Raw genomic sequence first — 24139 nt, 5'->3', positions numbered from 1 at the left:
GGTTTACTGTTATTTTTATTTCAAAAATACATCCCCATTACATGGTACCTTTAAAGTAAGTTCTGATGACATGAATATTCATGTTTCATTATCAGCCTACATAAAGGACGGGTGAACAGATACTTTTGTTAGAGAATACTGCACAGACATACATATATATAGAGACACATATATATGACATGGTACTCCAGAGTTGTAATAGACAGATTTCTACAATCATGTCTGCAGGTGCCTCACAAAAACAGATTTTTTTATGACACACCAAAAATCTTATTTCTATCAAATTTCACATGACCCTATAACACCATGGAAGCACTATACCAAATCAGTATAAGTTATAGATGTACCTCATCAACATGATTGGAGAAATTGCAAAGGGTCCTGAGGTCAGGAATTACATCACCAGATACAGCAACTGTCACTCAATAACAATGTCGATTTACAGCAACCCCTACAGTCCCATTCCATTTGCAAGCCCAAAAATGACTAAAATTCAAATAAAAGTTATGATATAGTTGATAGACAAACATATCCAGACATTTCAACCACTGACCCTGAAGAAATAAGTCCAAATTCAGCTAAAACTTGTCACCACAGTCCATGCTTGTATAAAATTCATATGGATTCTAACCATGACTGAAGCCTTTCTTCCACTAGAGTAAAACTCTATCTGTACACACATCTCCATCTTACCACAATTAAAAACAAAACATCACAGTTTCGCCCATTTGACAATCTGTATTCAGCATATTGATTTCACAATGACTTCCTCCATCAAATTGTTATTGCAGTAAGACAATAATGTACAAATGACATACATCTCAAAGAATACTTTACAGGATAGCAAGGTGAGTATCAACTATCTTTACCTGACAGAATCTGGACCCTGTAGAAAATTTGCACCATGACCAGAAATATCTTTCAACCGTTAAAACTACGCCATCATTTTAAAGTATGCATTGGCTGTATTAGCCGTTCCTCTACAAAACCATCAGGATGGACACTCTAGAGCTTCAGTCCTCTGGCTCCGTCTGAGGCCACAGACAGGTAAAATGATGCATTACCATTGTACTTCTCCTGTTGTATGAATGCAGAGAAAGTGAACACAACACATATAAGGAGTCAGTGATGAGGTAACAACAGCCCAGGAAATTCTGTCCCCAAAAAACATGAATCATTGTGATCCACAAGAACCATATTAGCATTAAACATTTAACAATATGCTTGACACTCTGCTGGTCAATTGCACTGTTTGTTGCAGTACAACTGAAACTTGATAAATAACAAACACAGATTATAATGAGATAAGAGACGTAATGATGACATTTCCTCAACAAGAAGTTTTCTTCTTTTAAACCAATGTACCACAATTCCCTGATAATGAGATCGGCTATGTCAAAACAACTGCTATGAGTCGATTCTTGTAGCACACAAACAAAAAATACACAATTAAGTAAATCTGGAAAAGAAACCCATCCAACTGCCTGCATAACCATAAAATAAGACCAAGAGCCAACATTCTAAGCACATTATCAACTTGGCCACATTGTCATTCACAATGGGGTACTCATGGTGACTCCTGTTTGACCTGATATGACCTCGGACCATGGACCTCTTTGTGCTTTTATCATTCTGGTATATACTACGGACCTTGGAGGGAGGTGATCTCCATTGATTGGATACCTTAACCCATCGAGGATGAGTCCCGAGTATACTCCGACAGGTGTCTATGGGAAATATGTGTTGTAGCAAAATCAGTCTGTCCTCAATGGGTTAAGAGGAGTGTCATTTTTTTTTCTCTCTCTCTTAGAGAACAATCTTATTGGCTACACATTGCTTTTTAGGCTCAAATGTTACATCAAGCATACTGCATATCATTGATTCTGCCAAATTAAACCATCACCTACACATGTCATTAAATTGTATAGGGGGGAAAAGGTTTCTACGGCTAATCCTCTACTAGTATTACACTATGTATTTGCTGAGATACACAGATAATGGTTTTTGTGTGTCTGGGTGTGTCATCATTACCTGCATTGTGCCCACAGCTCTAGTTACTGCCTCCTTCTTGACCAGAGTGACCGTGCAGCCCCCAAATCCACCTCCTGTCATGCGTGAGCCATAAACACCTTCAACAGTCATGGCTGCCTCAACCAGTTCATCTAACTCTGCACAACTCACTTCATAATCATCACTGGAAAACAAAAGAACAAAGCAGAACATGTAGCAAAATCTGCCCAGGGATGCCAAGTTCAAATCTTTTTTGTGAGCGAGATTTTCATGACTCAGCATCTTGGCGAGCAAATGTGCGCGCAAGCGAGGGTGCGGGAGGGTTTTTTCCCCCCTGTGGCCTCCCACGGTAGGGAGCTTTTTCAATTTTTAGCTCTTAATGGTGCGATCAGGTGCATACTTAAGTGACTATTTTCACTTATTTTGAAAGACAATAGGAAAATATACCTTCAATTGTAACTATCACCAATTGATCACTTTAATCCTTTGAGCTATATGCTCCTTATTATAGGCCCAAACTGCAGACTTCGCCCGATGTGTGAGAAAAATGGGTGCCATGAGTGAGATCGTGAGACGGCCCCTAAATGCTTGAGTCTCACTCAGAATGTGTGAGACTTGGTAGCTCTGATATGCCAGGAGACTGAATTGAAAGCCATTGTATGATGACTAGGGTATTTGTGGTTTTGGCAATGTATGAAAACATATCATGCATAGTACAAGCTGGTGAAAAGTAATCTCTGGTTCCTATTGTTGTATGTCATAGACTAACAAAGTAAATGTTACAAAAGTTTAATGTTTTACAAATCAAGTCCCAGTGACTATTCTGGATTATTGTAGTTTCCTCCCCTTGTAAGTTCTATGATATTTGGATGGTAGTGTGTAAAGATAAATGCACTTTGTGATGAGCTTCACCAGTATTTGCTGCACACACACTTCAGATATCTACAATATTTACTAGTAAATACTGTACTGTACATGTATCCGCATAATCTATACCACTTGACTGACGTACAGGCTGAACAAACAGTGATGATACATGATATATCTACCTGATAATCAAGAGGGCATTTAGGTCTAAAAGGGATAGAAATTTTCCTATTAAATATGATCAATCTTCATAATGTTCCACAGAAAGTCTTAAAATGAAATAAATTTTGAAGAAACTATGAGATGCTGAGAGGCAAAGAGAGCACCAGCACTCACACACTCTTCAAGCTACACACAGACGCACTCATCATTTCTTGTGTGTAGCCAGATCTTACAAAAAAGAAGGCAAGAGTATGTGCACTTGTAGCAAAGGTTCGCGCACTAAGCAAGATTTTGCACACTTAGTAGGAGACGCCTATTGGCTAGAAAACAATATGTCCAGTACTTTTGTCATGCATCCAGTAATTCCTGGATGCATGGCTTTCGTTGATGGCAGGCCAAAAGGAAATGCATCCAGTAAATTTGCTATTGGGTAATATGATTAAAATATAGATTTCTGGCAAGAAAATTGTCTCCCATTTTATAAAACAGATAATGCACATGACTTTTCAGGTGTCAGTTAAAATAGTGTGCATGCCGTAACTATGGAATACATTTAGCCTAAACCCACTTGGCTTTGCCTCTTGGGTTAAGCATTCCATAGTTAACTTATGCACACAATTCAGACTGATGCACTCATCAGACCTGTGCATATTTGTAAACTGTCCTATGCATTGTTAACCCACTGAGGACGGGATGATTTCGCTATAACACACATTTCCCATAGACACCTGCCCTAGAATAATCGGGACTCATCCTCAACGAGTTAATAAGAGATTACAATAAATGACTATACAAAAGCTGCATAAAAGACCCATGGACAAATTTACTTATTGCATACATCTCCTGCCTATTAATAAATAATTACTGGAAGCTCATTCAACTTGTCTCACTCATTCAAACTGATAACTAGTGTTCATGTGTCTATGCTATTACAATAATACACTTATCAATCCCTGTGTGTAACAAAGTAAGATCTGTGCCATTAGTCACAGCTATCACGAAGGTAGATGTACAGAAGAGATTATAGCACTGAGTATGTTAGTGGGTTAAGCCTTCAAAATGACTCATTCTATTTTAACCCCGTTGAAGACCAGTCTTGAATATACTCGCACAGGTGTCTCTGAGACAGCAAAATTAACTATGCACAGCCCTGTCGCTGTACAGAAATTGTGCTTTGCATAGTGCCTGGTCGACTATAGCAAAATCAGATTGTTCTTAAAGGGTTCATGATCACAGCACAAAAATATTTGTTGCCATTAATCATCTTGTTTGCTGGGACAGTCATCAAATAAACTCACTGTTGAAAGAATGAATCGCACATCACACATATAGGCCTGACAACCTCCAAGCATGACGCTTTCTTTGTTGACCACAAAGAAACTTCGAAGCAAATTCTAAATTTTATGTGTGCAGCAAATATTTTGGTGGGTGTATCTATATGACATCATATCATGGTCTTTGTAGTAAAAAAAAGAACTGATGGAAGCAAAATATTCTCTCTTCACCTTGATTACCTACTTCTTAACAAATTTGATGTGATTTTTTTTTTTACCAATTTTTTATTTTTTTAAACTCAAATCTTTGGCAGAACTTCTTTATTTCAGATGCCTCTCACCTCAGTGACTTGTGACTCTCCAGCATCAGTTTGCCAAACAGGTCATAGTCTCCCTTCTGCAATGCTGCTGCTCCTTCCACAGTCCTTTTGATTTCACCAATTACATGGCGTGCCCTCTTGAAGACCGCTGGCTCCATACTGTCCTTGTGTGCTATAATGCCATTGATAATTCAATGAAATGGTCATTCCTTGTCTCATCACTATGGACTTCAAGTTATAATGTCAGAAAAGAACAAGATAATTGAGAAATCATCATAGAAAACTATTAACCATTGAATATGGTCTTCTCGTGATGAAGAAATCAAATTTAAGTTTACTTACTGTAATGAACTGTTCATGCAAGATAAATTCTCACATAACAGTTTTGCTGTATTCATAATCATTTGTGACCCGCTACTACAAAATGATCCTAAAGTCGGGCGAGGTCGATTATTTGAAAATTGCATGACATAATCCCCTAATCTTTCTGCTTTAAATTGATATATAACACATTTTATAAAAATAATCGGCTGCGGAGATATCGATGTTTAAAGGGGAGCATGTCGAGACGTCTGGAAAATCACTGTTTCGAGAAAAGCGCCCTAAAAGTCTTCCTTTCGACGCAATCGCGATCAAGGGACACACAAGTCAGTTTTCACCTCTGGACAATAGAAGGTAAGCCCTAGCAACCCCCGAAGAGTTCATTCAAGCACATCAGCGTCGGCGGTCTCCTCACCAGCCAATCAGTGACCAGGATGTGAGAAGCGGCTGAGCATAGCGCACCCTGCCCGCACGCACCAGTCGACTGGGCAGTGTGCGAGCTTCACGCTTCGGTTAGCAGCAAGCAGCAAACTGACCAATGAGATCACTCTGGTCATTGTTAGGGACGGAACCTATCTGTGGTGCTCAATCCACATTTTCGAACTAGTTTCTGCTTCGTTGAAACGCCAAAAAACATGGCTCAGAAAAACGCTATTTTTTATCTTTCCTTTGATTATTTTGCTTCAAAATTTCGACAGATGATAGAAGACATGTTAGACTCCAATAATATATCAAAATCAGAAAATCGTAAGTTTTGATCAATTTTAATGCTCTGACTTCAAACTCGATTTTCACGGCTTCGACAGTGCGCGACTTTAGGACCTTTTTGTTGTAGCGGGTCACATTTAATTTATTCACTTTATTATTATCATCATCATCATCATTATTAGTAGTAGCATTAGTAGTAGTAGTAGTAGTAGTAGTAGTAGTAGTAGTAGTAGTAGTAGTATCATTATTATAATTATCATTAGTAGTAGCAGTAGTAGCAGAGGTAGTAGTAGTAGTAGTAGTAGTGGTAGTAGAAGTAGTATTATCATAATTATTATCATTATTATTATTATCATTATCATTATCATTATCATTATTATTATTATTATTATCATTATTATTGTTGTTATTATCATTATTATTAGTAGTAGTAGTAGTAGTAGTAGTAGTAGTAGAAGTAGTAGTAGTAGTAGTAGTATTAGTAGTAGTGGAGGTAGTACTAGTAGTAGTAGTAGTATCATTTTTTTCTTTTTCTTCTGCACTGTGAAGGAGTCTAGAGACATTGGACAGCTGCACAGAGTCAGGCTGGATGCCTGAACTTCTCATGCAATCTCTGAACCTGCCAAAAGTTTATGACCTGTCATCTATATACATTGTGATGAATTTCACTGATCTCAACCCAAGGCCAAGGGGATGGCTTCTAACCCTTTCTGAGCTCAGTCGACTTACCTAGTGAAAGCGATGGCTGGAATATGACATTTTTACTTAAATCCAGTGACTGTTCACATGTCACTTCACATGGCTTTACATGGTCTATTCATTTCTATCCTTCTAAAAGATACTAAGTACTGTTATTCATACCGAGCTCAAGTTGGGGATGGAGAATTGCATTCTTTTAAAACAAACTAAAAGTTCATTTCTTACTACTCTTCAAACCAACACTACATTACCAATGGATATTCCAAGCTGAACATCTGATTTCAAATTACATTTGGGTGCAAAAGTACAGTGACTTTTGCCCCTTACCTTTAACCACCATCACTGTAGGTAAATAAATATCCGCATACTTCTGTCCTTTCTACTAACTCATATTACTACTGGACATTCTTAGATAAAGTCACAGCTGAATGATGACATTTTTGTCAGAGTACGGTGACCTTTGACTTACAACTTACATGGATTTTGACAAAAAAAAAAATGTAAATATATCTAAATCTCCTGTAGGATACCTGGGCAATGTCACATGAAATTTTTTTTTTTTGGAATTCTTTTTTTGTAATTGCGAAAATTACATTTGGAACAGTGAATGGACGGATAGATGGATGGATAGGTGGACAGATGGTTAGATAACCTAAAATAAAAAAATCCTGCACCATTTTGGGTGAAAACACATCAATAAGAGTGTTGATCTTTTGTCAAAGGCCCCACCACAACCTTCTACCCCCTTTAGGTATTGGTAAAGTAGAAATTTTCAAAGTTACTTTTCACGTCCAGCCAGGTAAAATGAATTTCCATGTTTTGAATTTCAACGACTGTCAAAACAATCAAGTGAACATTTCAAATAGCTCACCACTGCTATACTGCAGAAAAAGGTAGCTGGTCAGCATTACAACAGCAAATTCATTCTTGCTAAAGAACTAGCAAACATAAAAAAAAAAACCCAGATAAATAACATAATACTACCCTACAATATGCCAACCTTTAACTAAAAGATTTATGTATAATACATAAAACAAGCAAAGAATTAGCACACTTTTGAATTTCTTTTTTTTTTTTCTTACAGTGGTTTGGTGTGCCAGTTTTGTAGGTCAAGTTGTTCGCAAGGTTAGATTTCCAGGTGAGCTACCCGGAAGTCTTTTGGTGTGGGGTTGGAGCTGGGATTGGGGGGATCAAAGTTGTCTGGCCAGCATTCATCAACACCTATTAAAAATGTCTGGCAGACACCAGTTACATAACTTTTGATTTTTTCTGCACATTTTCCTCTTTGTTCGTGAGCTACTCTCCAAACAGAGCTAGTGCAAAGGGAAGTTGCAAACATATGACTGTAGACCTACCTAATAATTCTTCAAAAGTAGCGTCACGAAGACTCTTCTTTCCCAGACATGCCGCAGCTTCCTCACATTGTCGTCGACGGGTGGGATATTCACTGCCTGTCAACTCATGCTTGACATTCGAGTTGGTCACCAAGATGACAACGTTAGGGTCATTCAAAGGAATCTGAGTAGCTTCCATGGTCCTAGCATTGACAAAAAGAAAAGAAAAAAAAAACATGAATAGATTGTGTAAGGAAAAGAAGAGAGGATACAGCAATTTGATGGCTGAACAGAGTCAATAAGGATACTGTCACACATAATTACTATATTCCACTGAAAGACTGGCCCGTTGCTGTCAATCTGCAAGTAGCATATACTTACTATTTTTCCATCTCTCCGAAGCATTTCTGAACTACAACAGTAATTCACTAGAAATGTCACTATGGCGACTGGTATGCCTCCGCCATAATGAATGATTCTCCTGGTAATAGGTCCATAGTACTAGTAAGTATTGACAATGTGTGATGACAGTTTCATCTAGCTGGCAAAATATTAAAAATGACATGTTTTAATGTGTTGAGTGTTCATTTTCCTTGAACTGTATTGTATTTGGGGATTTTAAGACTTATACTTGAGTTTTGACACTTCAATAAGTCTATGCATTGAGTAATTTTCAAGGTACATGTATACAGAAAAAGTGTAATTTCCGTATTAAATCATAAATTGATTTTTACCTGGCCTTTAACCCTATGACCTTAAAATTCCTAAGAGAATCCTGAGAGAATCACTGTCAGGCACAACATGCATAAATATTAGTTTCATGATGATACCTTGAGCCACTTCCAAGAAATGGAGGAAGAAGAGAAATTTGGCACTTTCACTTGACCTTTGATCTGTTGACATTTGACTGTTTTGGTCAAAAATTTCCTAGAGAATCTCTAATGGGTAATACATGTATTCACCAAGTTTCAAGAAAAATCCTGCACGCATTGCATAAATATGATGGAAAAAGTGAAATTTAATGAGTTGACCTTGACCTTTGACCCCTGATATTTTACCTCATGACCCCCAAATTTCCTAGGTAATCAATGTCAGTCTGTACATGCATATGTACTATGTTCCATAAAGATATTTTGAACCATTTCCGAGATATGGGGAAAAAAGTTAAAGTTTAACATTTTCAATTGACCTTTGACCTTTGAACTTTGACCTCATGACTCCAAACTCTCACTACAGAATTTTATTAGGTATTACATGTATACACTAAGTTTCAAGAAAACACCTTCAGGCATTGCATAGATATGGGGGAAATAGTGAAATTTTGTGCATTCGACCTTGACCTTTGACCTTGAGCATCTGCATTCAAAAGTTGATAGGCACAACTTCACCCCCTCATACATATACCTGCCAAGTTTCATTCGGATACCTCAAACGGTTGTTGGGTTATGCTGTCCACAAAATTCATTACGGACGGATGGAAGGATGGAAGGACGGACAACCCGAAAAAATAATGCCTCTGGCGACACTTCGTGGTGGAGGCATAAAACATCTCAGTCTATGTAAATGTTATAGGAATACCAGTTTCAGCATTCTTCCTAGTGTGACAGCTCACTGCATCAAATACTCATGGATAATTTCTAAACAAGCAATACCCCACTAACTCCCATTTTAGCATACTTTGAGAAGACATTAAGTAGGACTTCTAAAAACAGTATACAGAATGGAAAAATGCTGCAAACCAAAATGAATAGATAAACACATGAAAGCGTAAAAAATTGTAAGAAACATAATGGGAACAATGCTAATTACTCTGATTTGTGGGTACTTCTGTTTCCCTCTTTCCCCTTCAGCATTCGACCGGATGGTGAGATTTTGTGAAGAAACTATCATTTGCCATGCCTGGGCAGCTATGTCAAGCATTCTTTCTATGCACTAGAAAATGAGAGCTTGCAAAACTATGCAATGTTTTCTTTATACTAATCTGCTACCATAACATTACAAATTGTTAGGCACCTTCATGGATCCAAACAATTTCTTGTCATGACACTACAGTTTTATCTTTGTGATCAAAACAAAGCAGAGGAGCTTGAAATCATTTATCCTACTTTTGCCCAACTTACTTAAAGGGTACTGTACATAATGGACAACAGTTGCACTACCATCTCTTTGTAAAGTGAAAAGTAATACCTGGTTTTTAAAGTTTGCTCACATTCATAAACATCACGCGACTGTGTCATTCCAAAATTTTGACAACAAATGTGCACAAAAAAATTATACATGTATACGCCCACTCGTCATGCAGCCCAGGTAGCAACACCATTCCATCACATCATCCTCCTCCCCAAAAGAACCAAGGACATGCAGAGACTCCTACCCCAAGCACCTTCTGATCTGCAGATTCTCCTGCCTGAAACCCCTAGCAAACTGAAAACTCCAACTTATGTGTGCGAAGCGCACAGTACGTACAACCTACGTACAACGTGAGATTATAAAAGCTCATGGAGGCACCATATTGATCTCCTTCTATGATGTATACAGTGCACTCCTGTTATAACGAAGACTGTTATAATGAAATTCTGGTTATAACAAAGGAAAATTTAGGCTGCAACGTTATCTATTCTATGTATTTTAATCATTTATTTGTTCGGTTATAAAATTTTTTTGATATAACGAAACAAAACTGACGGTCCCGAGGACTTTGTTAAAATGGGAGTCTACTGTAGTTTATTGTAGAACACATAAGCGGGAGACACAGAGCCAGGGTGGGAGAAATTAAATCTCAAGCGGGAAAACGGGGAGATTTTGCGAAAATGGGCTTCCAGCGGGAGATAGCTCATCGAAAACGGGAGAGTTAAAGTCTCTGGACATGTCTGTGCCATTGATCAGAAAATATACAAGTACAGTTTGACCTCGATTATCCGGCCATGTCGGGACTGGCGCTCATCCAGATAAGTGAAATGGCCGGATATGGGAGACACAATGTTAATTGTATATAGCTGCAGGTCACATGCACTGGCAAAGTTTATGACGTGACAATGCTGTGTGTTGTGTCTGCACTCCTAATTTTTCTGTTAGCTTTCTCAATGACCGATCGCAATATGGCCTCGACTGCGCCGTGATTTACTGACAAGTTTTCCATCCATGTTCTTATGGTGAATTTATAGATCATGACTGTTTACTTTTACGACGATAATGTGGTGTGAATTTATGTTAGTTCTGTCGGGAATATTGTAGGTAAATCGTGTGAGTTTTGTAGAAATTTTAATTGAGTTCAAAGTCACTGTTTTTTTCTATTTTTGGATTTAAAAAAAGTTCTTCACTGCGTGAACGCGTCCGGATAATAGATATTTCCAGATAAAAGGAGGCCAGATAACCGAGGTCGAACTGTACTATCAGAGAGATAAATGTGTATCTCACATGTGATATGACTATTAAACATATATCTCTGCACATAGAATTCACTTTTGATTTTTAGGCAAGTCTGCGCTTCTTGTAAACCATTTCCAGTGAAAGCTGTGCTGCTGAAAAAAGGTAGATACACATGATCAATCCAAAGCACCACTGTAGGATTGTGTATTTCAAAATAACACTAACACCTTCAGTTGGAGGGGATTGTATTTCATTCTGTACACTGTATAGACATAGCAAAGAGCACTCATCACTTATTTAGAAATAATTTGCTTGTGGAAACCATGTGTGTAATCTAAGAACTCTATCAGGAATTGCAATATCTTGAAGGTAACAAGCAGCAATATTTGCGATTAGCAATTCAGTAGAAGAAACTTCCCATGACTAATACTAGGGAGCTTTAGATTTTCGCAACGGGGACGTTCAGAGGGAAAAACATGTTCTCAGCATGCACAAAAACGCACGTCAAGTTGATCTATTTATGGCTTGCGTCGTCCGAGGTTTTCATTACGCCCTCTAGGCTATTTTTATGTCTGCTCAATTCACGACGTAGAGAGTTTCTTCATGCACCGATCATATGGGGGCGCCATTTTATTTCTAATAGGTTGCGTCCTAGTTTAAAGCTACTTTTTAGCATGACACAGGGAAGAGGAGAATGTCCAATGCAAGCGTCGCCTTAAACGTTTGCGCTGCAAATCTAAAGCTCCCTATTCCCTCTTTGAGACAACCCTACTGATGGTAAAGTCTCTTGAACTTTCCTTCTCAAGCCCTAAGATTCCAATTACAGATACAAATGGATAGAGTAACATAACATGATAGGCGTTATCCAATCACACCATACACTATCCCACACTCTCAATGACCATACCGACAATCCAGCAGCAGAGCATTTCCCTCCTGGGCCATGACGGAGATAAACTGGTCCATGATGCCGCATGGCATCTTAGGAAAGTCATGTTCAGCCTTCTGGCAGGCCAAAGCCTTCTGCTTGAGATCTGTGGCTTTACATCCAGTAAGTTCCTCCAGAAATGTATAGGTGGCAACCTCCAGGGAGGCAGAGCTTGAGACCCCACCCCCAAGAGGAACTGATGTCACAACAACAGCATCAAAGGAGCACAATGATCCTGCAGAAATGATTTGATAAAACAGACACAATTTTCAAAATCTTGTTAAAAATTCCTTCTTACCTCTTAAATGTACCATTTACTTGATAAGCCTCGTGCAAGAAACTCTGCTACGTACCATAATGACAACTAAATGCACAGATATAATTACATGGATTTCTCTCTCTTAACCCTAACCAGGCCGGGCTTTTTTGGGTGTTCTGTGGCCGGGGAGGGGTTGATTCAAACCCCCCCCCCCCCCGAGATCTCGGCCGTCGATCGCGCAATCGCCATGAAATTTGGCACGTGCATTACCTGTGGCGTAATCTACCAAGCTATACAAAAAGAAATGGAAATTTTCGTCATAATAATTAATTATGCTAATATATGCATAAAATCATACATTTTGCTCTAAATCAGAAATTAAAGCTCCTAGAATCCTAATTTTTGGTGAAAACATTCTTTGTAGCATTCCTAACAATGTACTTGAAAAAAAATTTGGTATCAAAATCAATTTCTTATGTATTTCATTGTTTTATGAATTTCTTATGTATTTCTTTGTTTTTTCGACCTTTTGTTTTACAATTTTTTTTCCGCAAAATTTATGACAGAACCTATATCAAGCATAATTATGCTAAAATTAATTAGTTTCAGCCGATAAAAGTGAAAATAATCATATCTTTATGAATAAGAAGAGAAAACTCAATTTGCATAGACTTTACACCCAAAATCACGTTTTTGAGCCATTATCGGTCTGACAGGCATGTATAAAACATTATGCAGCGTCGTAACGGTATGCACCATTTTCGCGAAAATGGTGTCAAAAGATGCGCGAGACTTGAAAGTAAAAAGTCAGCGAACGGCGCGGTCAAAAAATTTCGCGCGGCGGAGTAGTCGCGAAAAATGTCGAGGGGGGGTTGATTCAACCCCCCCCCCCCCCCCCCCGGCCTTTTTAGGGTTAACAGAATGATTGTTTTTCTAGCCAATCTTAGGCAGATTCTGTAGACTGCACAGTCTAAACATTGCCTTTGGACAGTAGGACATAGTTTGTGGGACTACGCGGTAGGTTGGCACTGTGGTAGCAGTCCATCGAGTGCTGTCAGCTTCTACTCATGTGCACATACTTCAGTGTACGTACAGTGCAACTATGGAGAGTCACCTTTACCTGTGTGCATCTGTGCGTGTACTGAGTGTGTACGTTGTGTGTGTGACAGACAGAAGGTAAAAGGAATTGATCAGAAATATATGTATATAATATATGCATACAGGTATATATGTATATAGAATGTGTTTGTTGCAAAGTTTGACAGTGTACATGTTATTTAAATGAACAATGTACCGTGGTAACAAATAAGTCCAAGTTAGCAGCACTGCCTATTTCTCAGTATTGATGGGGTAATAGACATGGTGACTTGATATGTATCGCGAACTCTGACAAGGACTAAGAAATTGTAAATGAATAAGGTTGATCCAGTGATGAAGTTTTTCAAACTTTGAGACTGCTGTATCATTTTCTCTTGCCATTTTGTCTCTGGGTGATACAGTGTACTCAGTGTGCATTTGTTGCTGGGGATATCACATAATGTAGAAACTATGCATGGCTAGAGCTGTGTATTGCTCATATACTAGGTTTCCCATGGGTGATTGACAAGGTCCCATAGCTGCTACTGCTTTAAAAAGTGAGAGCTTAATGAAAGTTGTTTCCCAACGCTCCTGATTAACTGGGGATCACTGTACTAGCTATATGATACATTAATATTACCATTTCATTTTTAGCATGTGCATAAACAAACCTGTGAAAGCAAGGGACTTTTTAGACAACACAATTGTTTTCTACTTTAGCTTTAAAATACTGTAGGTCTTCACCTTTGAAATTTTGTACAACCCCCTTCACATAGTTGGCCCACTTTGGGAGACCAGGCATGAGAGGCTTTTCAGATGTTGGTAGAGGAAACTCAGTAAGCTTGGGTTCATCGGCAGCATCAGATGTCGTCATGACTCTGCAAATGCCAGAGGATGTCTTTCTGCCAACGAGGATGGTGACTTGTGGTAAGGCCTGTCAAATATATCAAACAATAAACCAAGTGTTGACAGACAAATATAAAATATGCCTTCTTAATGTACATCACTGGCAGTTGATAGAGCATACAAATAAGTTGATTTCAACACTGCACACCATGGTGCATTTGTGGGGGTAAAATACTGCATGTTCCTTCACTATGGATTATACATTTTGCACATAATGTAAAACAACAAAGTTCAAATGCTGTATTAATTAATCATTAGTGTCGTAGAACATTGAAATAAATGTTCTGTTTTGTTGTTGCATAACTTACTATCTAAAATGTTTCTTATTACCGTATGTAAATGAAATACAATGTATATAATATACGGTATGTGAATTCATCCGAACATCAAGCTACTTTCTTTGTGCTTCTACAAATAGTTATGAGTCGTATGCCTGCTATGTCCCACCTCATGGACATGGCTCTATTTTCAGCACATACGCCCTTAGTGTTTTGGCCATTTGATCTACCTCCAACTGTTGCCAGGTATCTCAAATTCTAGTACCACCAGCACTGGCCATCTTTTCCCCTGTCACTGCACTATTCAGCACTCAAATCTTATATTATCATATGGTCATGTTTGCCCATTATCTCACACCATCTGTCCTTCGTCAAGAATATTGCATAACCACACAGTGACCATTGTCTGCGAACATGCACTTTGAGACTTGTGTTTGATTTAGTTACTTATCTGAATGTCTTATATAAATCACATTTTTGACACATGCACCTGCAATGTGAGGAACTGAAAATATTGAAAATGGAAAAATTAATTACACTGAGATCCTTCATAATAACAGACAGGTTTCTATTAATGTTATTCTACAGTCAACTTTGCATGAGTCCAACCTATTTCCCCAGAAAGTAAAATCAAACTTGAATTTTTCATGTCAAATATTAAAAGCAATGACAACTAAAAGCAAGGGTTAATATTGCTGACATGCTTTTCGTGATATTTGCGTATTTTTAGTTTAATTTTCCTTCAGCTCAGATAAAGTTTCAGCAAACTTGACTGCTGCATTTAAGAGTGTATAAAACGAGTTAACACTTCTTCACAAGTGTATCAAATCAAGTGGAATTTGATGACCACTTTCAAATGACACAAAGCCCGATATGATGACTGTATAGTATTCCATGCATAACCTCTGTGCATGCAGCATATGGGGGTGGGTGAGAAGTAGCAGGGTATCAGTGGTAGTATATCAGGTGGTCATCTACACCTTAGATGGTTAAAGGCATTATTTACCATTTGCAGATGAAACAAAATCTAGCTTTAGTGCTTCCAAATAGTTCTAAAATGTAAGTTAGGGATAGACACATTCAATGTAAAAATGTTAATCAGTATAATCAATAGTAAATATTGTTAAATATATGAAATGTGAACAATAGTCGTAATAGAAATGTTTCTAGAATAAACAATCTACATTTATGGTTTATTGAGAAAAATAGTGATATCCCCTAATATTTTGGTCTTTATTGTGAAATTTCTAATTGGGTAGGATGTTTTGTGATACAACTGACCTACACATGTGCATCAAATGTGATAACTCGAACATATAATATTTTTTAAAAATCACTGCTCCCAATGGTAAACAATACCTTTAAAGAGGCAGCAGTATAAAGTGACCATGGCTGCACTCTAGTTTGGCTGCATGCCCTAATTGGACTCAGTACAGAAGTAAGTTAGCTTGGCATTAGTGCATAATCACTTTGCACCACACAATGTTTCTCTACATAGCTGAAAGTGGACCAGCTTTCTTTCTTTTCTTTTTATAAACTGTACCTTTACATCAGCTTTCTCATCAAATGCATTAAACTTACCACCCGGGAGTTGAAGTCACATGAGCTGAATATTGCCCTATTGTGCTCAAAGCCAATAACAGATGTCCAGACCTTTCCCTATACATTCATGGAAACATATTTTCAGCTGAATGTAAGTTACTATAAACAACAGCTATATTTCTCGAGGATTTCATTTTTGTGAATTTTACGAGTAGGGTGCTATTCGGGAATTTAAAGACACACAAAAAATATTACTGTATACGTGGAATTTTTCGCAAGGTTTTTATTTTCGCGAATTTTGCGAGTTAGCTGCTACTCGCGAAATTAAAACCACGCGATAATATTGACTCTGATGCCGATATGAATGTAACATATGCGCATACATTTCTCCGTTCAGTACCAGGACTCCACGATCGCGAATTTAACCACTTGCGAAATTGTCGGGAAGTCCCGATTCGCGAAAATTCAAACTCGTGAAATATATGGCGTATACAGTAATTCTGATCCCGACATGAATGAGATGTGCACAAATACGATTCTCCATTCAGTACTCTACTTCGCAAACGTGAATCTAACCACTTACAAAATTGTTGGGAAATCCTGATGCACAAAAATTAGACTTACTAAATATATGGTGTATACAGTACATATTCAATTTATCAGATAAGTTGCATGGACAAGTTTGTGTCATGAAAGGTAGGACCCACTTTTCATTTGGACCACTTTCTTTACATTGTTTTAGGATATTTCAGCCATTTCGAAATTGATCTTCATCACTCTTTAATATTTCAAATAAGTGATTTCTAATTGTCTCGCAAAAAGTTAATTTAATCTAAATCCCCATCTCAACCAAAACTATAATAAAATCCCTTTAAAATAATCACTATTCCAATAACCTCAGAGAAGTTCCAACCCTGAGTTCTCCCTTGCTCCTAAACCCCCCTCCCCATCCCCCACCCCCCCCCCCCCCGAAAAAAAACCCCCCAAAAACCACCAAACCAACAAATAAATGTTCAGCATCCTCCTGGCATGTACCACATATGGACTGTGCTGCTCAAAATCAAAGTTTAAGAAACTCATTAAAAGCCAATATACATAACAAAGATCTATGATTAAATGTTAGCAAACAAACAAAAACAACAACAACAAACCAACAAAGAAATCCCTCCGCCTGGTAGGGCATTAACTACAAGTATAAAACTATTCCCAAGCCGTTATACACAAGTGGGACATAATTTCCACAGGTATACTTTGTAGCATGCACCCTGGAGTCTGTGTGACATACAAAGCTTTCATAATGACAAACCTCAAGTTATTATTATCATCATGCTTACCATCTTAAACAAGATATTTTTACCCACAATGTCTCTCTCGACCCACATGTAAAAATGGGTACCTTGAAACACTAGGTAATAGTACTGGCAGGGTCCTCTGGTAGAACAGTGGCAACACTGAAGAGGCGACCCTGGATAAAGAAGCCCTTATTATTATTGGCTCAATTTTGAAAAATAAAATCCCTCACATATTGTATCAAAATGTACAAAACAGGGATGTGATGAATGACTGTAATACCCAGGCCCACAAAATCATCACAGCATTAGCACATCACCAAAGTCCCACTAACAAATTTCTGAGTTAATATTCAAGGATTTGCTTTCAGTTGACTGAGACTAACAAGTGTGTTGACTGTTGTATCACTGAATACGACAGCTAGGAAATCGTAAAGGCAGCATAGTTTTCTCAAAACTATAGTACAAATACTCACAGTATGTACTCATACAATTTTAAAATGTGTTGCATTATCTTTGAGATTTTGCTTGTTTGGATTTAGGCTTGCCTTCAATGTTTAATTTGTAACACTTTACATTTTGTAATTAATGCATATTGCAATAAATTGACAGCTGTGTTTGACTTTTGCTTTTGATCCAAGTTGCAATGAGCTGAGAAATTTACGTTACAAGGTCAAAGTATTACAGGCCATCAAGTAACTGTGATGTACAAATCTTTTCTGAACAAACTGTAAAAGGTGTGGACTCAACAAACATTGCCCAGTCAATATGATTTAAGCTCAACAGACTACACGTGTCTGTATTTACATACGAACAATTCTCCTTGCAGCTGGTGAAAAAAAATGCAATTCATTGCCGAAATAGTACTGTCTGCAGGTTTCCATACAGATTTTGCCTAGTCTTAGTACTCAAAGGAGATAATGCCAGATTAGCTGAAGTTCATATGCATGGTATCAATAGTGGTTAGCCCGTAGCAACCGGTATACTTCTTTGTTTATTTGGTCTTTTTTTTTTTTTGGGGGGGGGGGGGGTGGGGGGATTAGAGACCTACATGTATGTGACGGTATTAGGCCTAATTTGTATAGGGTTAAAGAAAGCACAACAAAACTGGCAATATACACAATACTTGAATTTGTTTGGTGTTGTTTTTGTTTGCTACTTCAAATGCTCTCTATGATAACCAGTGCCCACTAATGTACGGTTGACCAACTACTTGTATTATGTATTAAATCTACATTTTTGCAAATAGTAATTTTAACCATAATTTTTACTGAATGGTATTAATATTTGCACCCCTGTCTGTACTCAATACATGTAGTACAGTTTGGTTCCCTGGAAACCTAATCCAACTAAGATAGAGGAAATATTAGGGCAGAAGATCATTTTCTTGCTCTCGCTGTACCTGGGCATGACTGCATGATTTTCTCATGTGAACCAAACAGTGCCTGGCATTAGATACAGTGTAAGGTATTGTGGGGTCTGAACACAGAAACAAACCTTAAATTTTCTTGATTAATCTGAGGAGGGATGGGTACCAACCCTGTTTATCCATCACTAGTCATGTCATTTACACATAGACAAAGTCACATTTTCTTGTAAAACACTTTTGGCTGTATTTATCAACTTTCCCATGTCTGAAATACATTTCAATACCCCCTATCAAAACGTGTTTGTTAACGTCTTCTGGATCGCATTTCTCAAGTTGTTGCATTTACTACCTCTGTCTGGGAGGCCTTGTCATTGTACAGAGCTCTCCATTGCAAAGTTTGAACTGAGGAGCGAAGATGTGTGGTTGGTAGTGGTTGGCTTGGGCAGGATCAAGCTATAAATGCATTACAAAACAAATTTCTGTTAATCACCTCTTCAAAAGCATGTTTCTGGCTCAAACTGTTTGTGATCGCACTTTTATGTCAGAAACACATTTCTAACCCCATAATCAAAAAGTGTCTCAAACTCACTGAAAGTTGTTTGGAATCCTTAATTCTGCACCAGAAGTGAGTCGATAAATGCACCCTTTATCAACTACCAAAGTCAGTGAAGTATCTTGCATATCGTGCAAGATACTTCACTGACTTTGGTAGTTTTTCCAATAAGTAAAATTTGGAGAAATTCTCTTCATAATTTCCTTATATTGTTCTACTAATGTGACATCATCAAGGGCGCCGGAAGCAGGGGGTGGGGGTGAGGGGCAGGATGGCACTAGCCTGGAACATTTTTTTTTTTTTTTTTTTTTTTTTTGGGGGGGGGGGGGGGGAGGGGCAAAACGAGTTTTTGCCCCTCCAAAGTGCCCCCTGTGACAAATAATTAATCAATTATTTATTGAAATGAACAATAAAGGCACTTTTCTCATCTATAAGTTGTAAGTTTCATAACTGAAAATGCAAAATTTTCGCCCCTAATGGCACGAAAAATCATAATTAATATATTAAGCAAATAATCAGTGTTGGTGAAGGTGATGGGACAACCTATCACTTTCGAGGCAATCTGGATGTAGCTACAATGTATCTTTCCGAAGCGCAGCTGAGGAAAGATAGTGTACACATTCAGATCGTCGAGGAAGTGATAGTTTGTCTCATTGGCTGAAACCAAAAGTTGATTATTTGCTTTATATTCCACATCTAGGGTCCTAGATATTCCCATTTTATTCGACATCTAAAACCCTTTTAGCTGTCTTAAAGTATCATCAGGGCACCGAAATAAAAGTGCGTTGCACTGTGGTCTATCACTTGACCCAGGTAAAATGATAGACCACAGTGCAACGCACTTTTATTTTGTGCAGTACTCAAAATTGTACCCCCCCCCCCCCACTCGGTCACTTCCCTCCCTCGCCAAGAATCTCACACCGTCACATAAATGTACCCGCGTATGTTATAATCATAATCCTTCGCACTAATTTTTTCACAGTTTAAATTTCCTAGAAATTTGCTTTTAAATGCTCTATAAATGTGACTTTTGCACTCTGGTTTTACAAAAAGTCCCTAAGGGTACTGATGACTGCTATGTACAAAGATCTATCTGTACCACAACAACATAATAAGAAAACAAATTGTAGCCAAACAGAGTTGGGGGGGGGGGGGGGGGGGGGGTAGAGGAGAGAGGTAAGGGGGGGGGGGTAGGAAGGGGAAGGGGGTAGGGAGGAAGAGATCTGACACAATAGATCAACATAAACCAGCAGAGTTTGTATGGGATGAATACCTCCCATAGACTTGTGTGCATTGCATGCATCCTTTATAGGGCTCACACCCATAAATATTTCCCCATAGGGATGTGTGTTAAAAATCAAATTTCAAAAAATTCTGTAAAATAGCTGGGAGAAATGAGGTGTTTCAGCTTCACTAACCTGGATAAGTTAGATATACCCTTTCATCCATCAAATTCTCAGGGTGGATAATTCAGTTCAAATTCTGTCCAGACTACCAGTTCTTGTCACTCAAAATATCACCCATTTTCCGTACAAGTACCCAATGAAATATAGTCCCCTCAAATTCCACCAGAAAAGCTTTCATCTTCCAACCAAAATGCAATTTGTAGAGGAATTCATACTCAATATCTACAGCTATTCAGTTTTTTGCCAAACTACATCATTGATTTTTAATTAATTTTTTTCTTCATTTATTTTGGTATCTTTGGTACGAATTTGTGAAGGGGTCTGGGACGGTCCATTGTATTTACGGGTGTGAGCCCTACAGTATAGTGGAGGTCATATTTCTCATTTGACTTTTTAACATCATAAATGTGTTTTTGATGATATTTGCACTTACATCATATGGGAAATTACACATTCAAGGGTTATAAAGCTTCTCAAAGGGACACTTTTGAATCTCATGCCCTTTGAGGTTTTTAAAAAAAATAAAAATGTAGTGTTGATCAGTTCTTCACAAGATGAATACCTAGATGCAGGCAGTAATCTTTGATTATGGGGGTGTCATCATCACATTATTGCCTACAAAATACTTGAAAAGAATTTGTTCTGTCAAACAGACTAACTTTATGAATTTTGACCTGTTTCAGTGGTAGCCAAACAAAGAAATACCGGTACATTAAAATAACACAGTCATTCAAAGTTGTGTGGTACCGGTACCGTGGGAGGGGGGTATCCCCGCCTCCCACACCCTCCCCCTGCTTGGTTGCTTCACACCATCACATAATGTGCCCCCATCAAGATTTTGCCCCCAAAAAACTAAAAGTGTTCCAGTGGACATCATGCACTGTAGTCTTCTCATCCAGCAGTAACTGCGCAGATCACTTTAAAAGTTCATAACTTTTGAACAGATTTTCCGATTTCCCCCTAACTTTCTCTGATGTGTTCTGCTAACATCGTACGTTGAATTCACTACATCCACATGTATATGAAGGTAGACTTGTCCTTTTACACCAGCCAAGATTCAAACTCCGGCTACATGTAGTCACTAGAGACCTACACAAAGTTTTTGGCACGGGACGTCGAACCTTTTAAGGTGGCACTCTGAAATGGTGTTTAATAGGTACTGTAGGCCCTGAAACATCTGATATTTTTCCTTTGATAATAGCCCAACTGTGCACCGACAGGTACTGTACTTGTCAGTCAGGGAAACCCGCTCATGAGGACCGCTCCCGTGTACGAGGACTGCCCCGCCTCATGAGGACCGCCCCCACGCCTCATGAGGACCCGGGGGGGGGCCCGGGGGGGAACGCCCCATGAGGCCCCCTATTCACTTCTATTCATCTCACATCTGACGTATAAATTGTCGCAACTTTGCACGGTGATTTTCTGTTACACACACATGTCCACTGCCACTATCCATGATGAAAAGAAGAAAAAATCCTGTTTTTTTTTTTCAACTCATGAAAATTTCATGCCGCAAAAAGACCGTCGGCCCGATTTGCGATAATATTGTGTTTTACAGTAACGTTGAAGTTTACCTTTGAATTGACACAGCTTGTAGGTAGTAGACAATATCATATATTATGTTAAATGTACGTCGTTAGATCCCAGAGAGTCTAACACTAGTAAACAGTTATAGTCTAAGGTACACTGTAGCCCGACCAGACGCTGTACGCTATGTATCATGTACAACGACTGGGGCTGGGCTGTGTATAGTTAAGTCTAAGGTTAAGTAAAGTTTACCTGGTACTGAGTATACAATTGACCAGCTGACCCAAAGAAAGCCCTAACGTTAATTATAATGTTAGACCCAGGCCAAGTCCAGTGAAAATCTGAATGAACATCCATTTCAATTCTTAAAAGTTTACATTACAATTAAATCTAACCATTCTTTCTGCTACTAAAATCACAGCAGTGTAATACGTGCGGCTGGATGGCAGGCGGGATCCGGCCTTGTCTGCTACTAGTGTAATTTCAGGCGGGATCCGGCCTTGTCTGCTATTTGCTCAAGTCTAGTTCTATTTACACTGATTATAATGTTGCAAACATACTAGAGCACGAGGCTCTATGCCCTTTTAGCCACACCCTCGCCACACCTGCCATTGATTGGAGAATCAACGACAGTAAATACACACCCACGTCATCAATCATCACGACCAAGGCAGAGCCCGGCCAAGTTGTAAAATTTACCATGGGAAATACGAAGCCATCGTTGTAATCTGTGTGCTCGCCAATTAGATTCACGCGACCAGGAGCGCAGCCGGCGACTACTGGCACTTCTCCGAATTTCTCCTCAAACACACTTGATGCTTTTGACACTAATTCGGCAATGGTTGCCACGGTTGCCAGCGTGCTATTTTCCATAACTGCCTGAATAATGTGCTATTATGGCAATCGGTATCTGGTCGAAAGGTCTGCACCAGGTACCCAAGCTGAGTCGCATGCACCAATGCAGATTCGATGAGGCCGAGATTGGTCGGTCAGCGACGTACGACAGGACGCGGCTGAAGTTACAGCACCGGCACATGCACAGGTACAAAAGCAAATGCTAGCGTTCCCCGATGCTGATCAAAACGTGTGAAGAAGATCCTGCTTGCATATTATTGCGCTGGCGCCCGCGCTTTCACCACTTACCAAGTGCACTCAACCACACAAACAGCTCCCAGTTGCGGTGCGGTCAGTGTTTACGTGAAGCTAGCTTACGTGCACGTGTCTGGGATGGACACGGCTGTTGTTTTGTTTTTCTCTACTTTTCTGCTACCTCCGCCAAAGCAGGATGTACAACATGTTTGCATCGGCGTTGATATGTAAATAGCACCAGTCTGCAAGAATCTTCAGTCTATTGAAGGAGGCAGACTTAATCAGAAGAAGAAGAAGAAAAAAAAAAAAAGTTTTGAACGCATTTGAACGAAGCTTGCAGGAGAAGTTGGTAACGCGACACAAGGAACAGACTGGGAATTTTCATGGAATTTTGAAGGATTAAAAAAAGATTCAGACAGGGGCAATGAACCCAGAGTTCAAGCCGCGCGAAGTTCAGGCTTGCATCTCAAGAAAGGATCATATTAAATATACACTCAGCAAAAAAACAAAACAAAACAAAGAAATAAAAAATACACAATTTTTCAAGTTCACATTTTTCATGGGAAGTTCATAATTTTCATAGAAGATTTTGATGAAAATCGATGTATCATGTAGGACTACTATATTAAAGATAATGTAATCGGCTATCAACCTACTAGGTCAATATAAAGGGAAATTTTACGCATCAGTGAACGGTATTCGTTTTTGTCCTCCAAGGCACAAAAGTAAAAATTGCAAAAATTGACATGTTCTTGTATATTTACAAATGCCCTTCAAGATAAGGATGATAACAAAAGACCAGAATAAGAGACATGAATGAAATAGCAAAAATAAATTTCCGTCCTCTTTATT

General features: G+C 38.6%; 1 protein-coding gene across 1 annotated transcript; it reads right to left on the bottom strand.

The window, feature by feature from the left end:
* Positions 1-56: 56 nt before the first annotated feature.
* On the bottom strand, positions 57-23073 carry LOC139726952 (galactokinase-like). The gene is made up of 8 exons (XM_071637939.1): positions 22898-23073; positions 14073-14262; positions 13944-13946; positions 11972-12227; positions 7717-7898; positions 4655-4805; positions 2032-2194; positions 57-1077 (listed from the first exon to the last, which is right to left on the bottom strand). Exons 1-8 carry the CDS (start codon positions 23069-23071, stop codon positions 1006-1008), a joined length of 1191 nt encoding a protein of 396 aa, XP_071494040.1. The 5' UTR covers positions 23072-23073; the 3' UTR covers positions 57-1005.
* Positions 23074-24139: the final 1066 nt, after the last annotated feature.

Source organism: Diadema antillarum, unplaced genomic scaffold, assembly GCF_040938485.1.
Source record: "Diadema antillarum isolate AM-2024a unplaced genomic scaffold, OU_Dant_1.0 seq00000105_RagTag, whole genome shotgun sequence".
In the NCBI taxonomy this organism is placed as follows: domain Eukaryota; kingdom Metazoa; phylum Echinodermata; class Echinoidea; order Diadematoida; family Diadematidae; genus Diadema; species Diadema antillarum.
The sequence above is the reverse complement of the archived record's forward strand: the minus strand, read 5'-3'. Positions and strand labels throughout refer to the sequence as shown.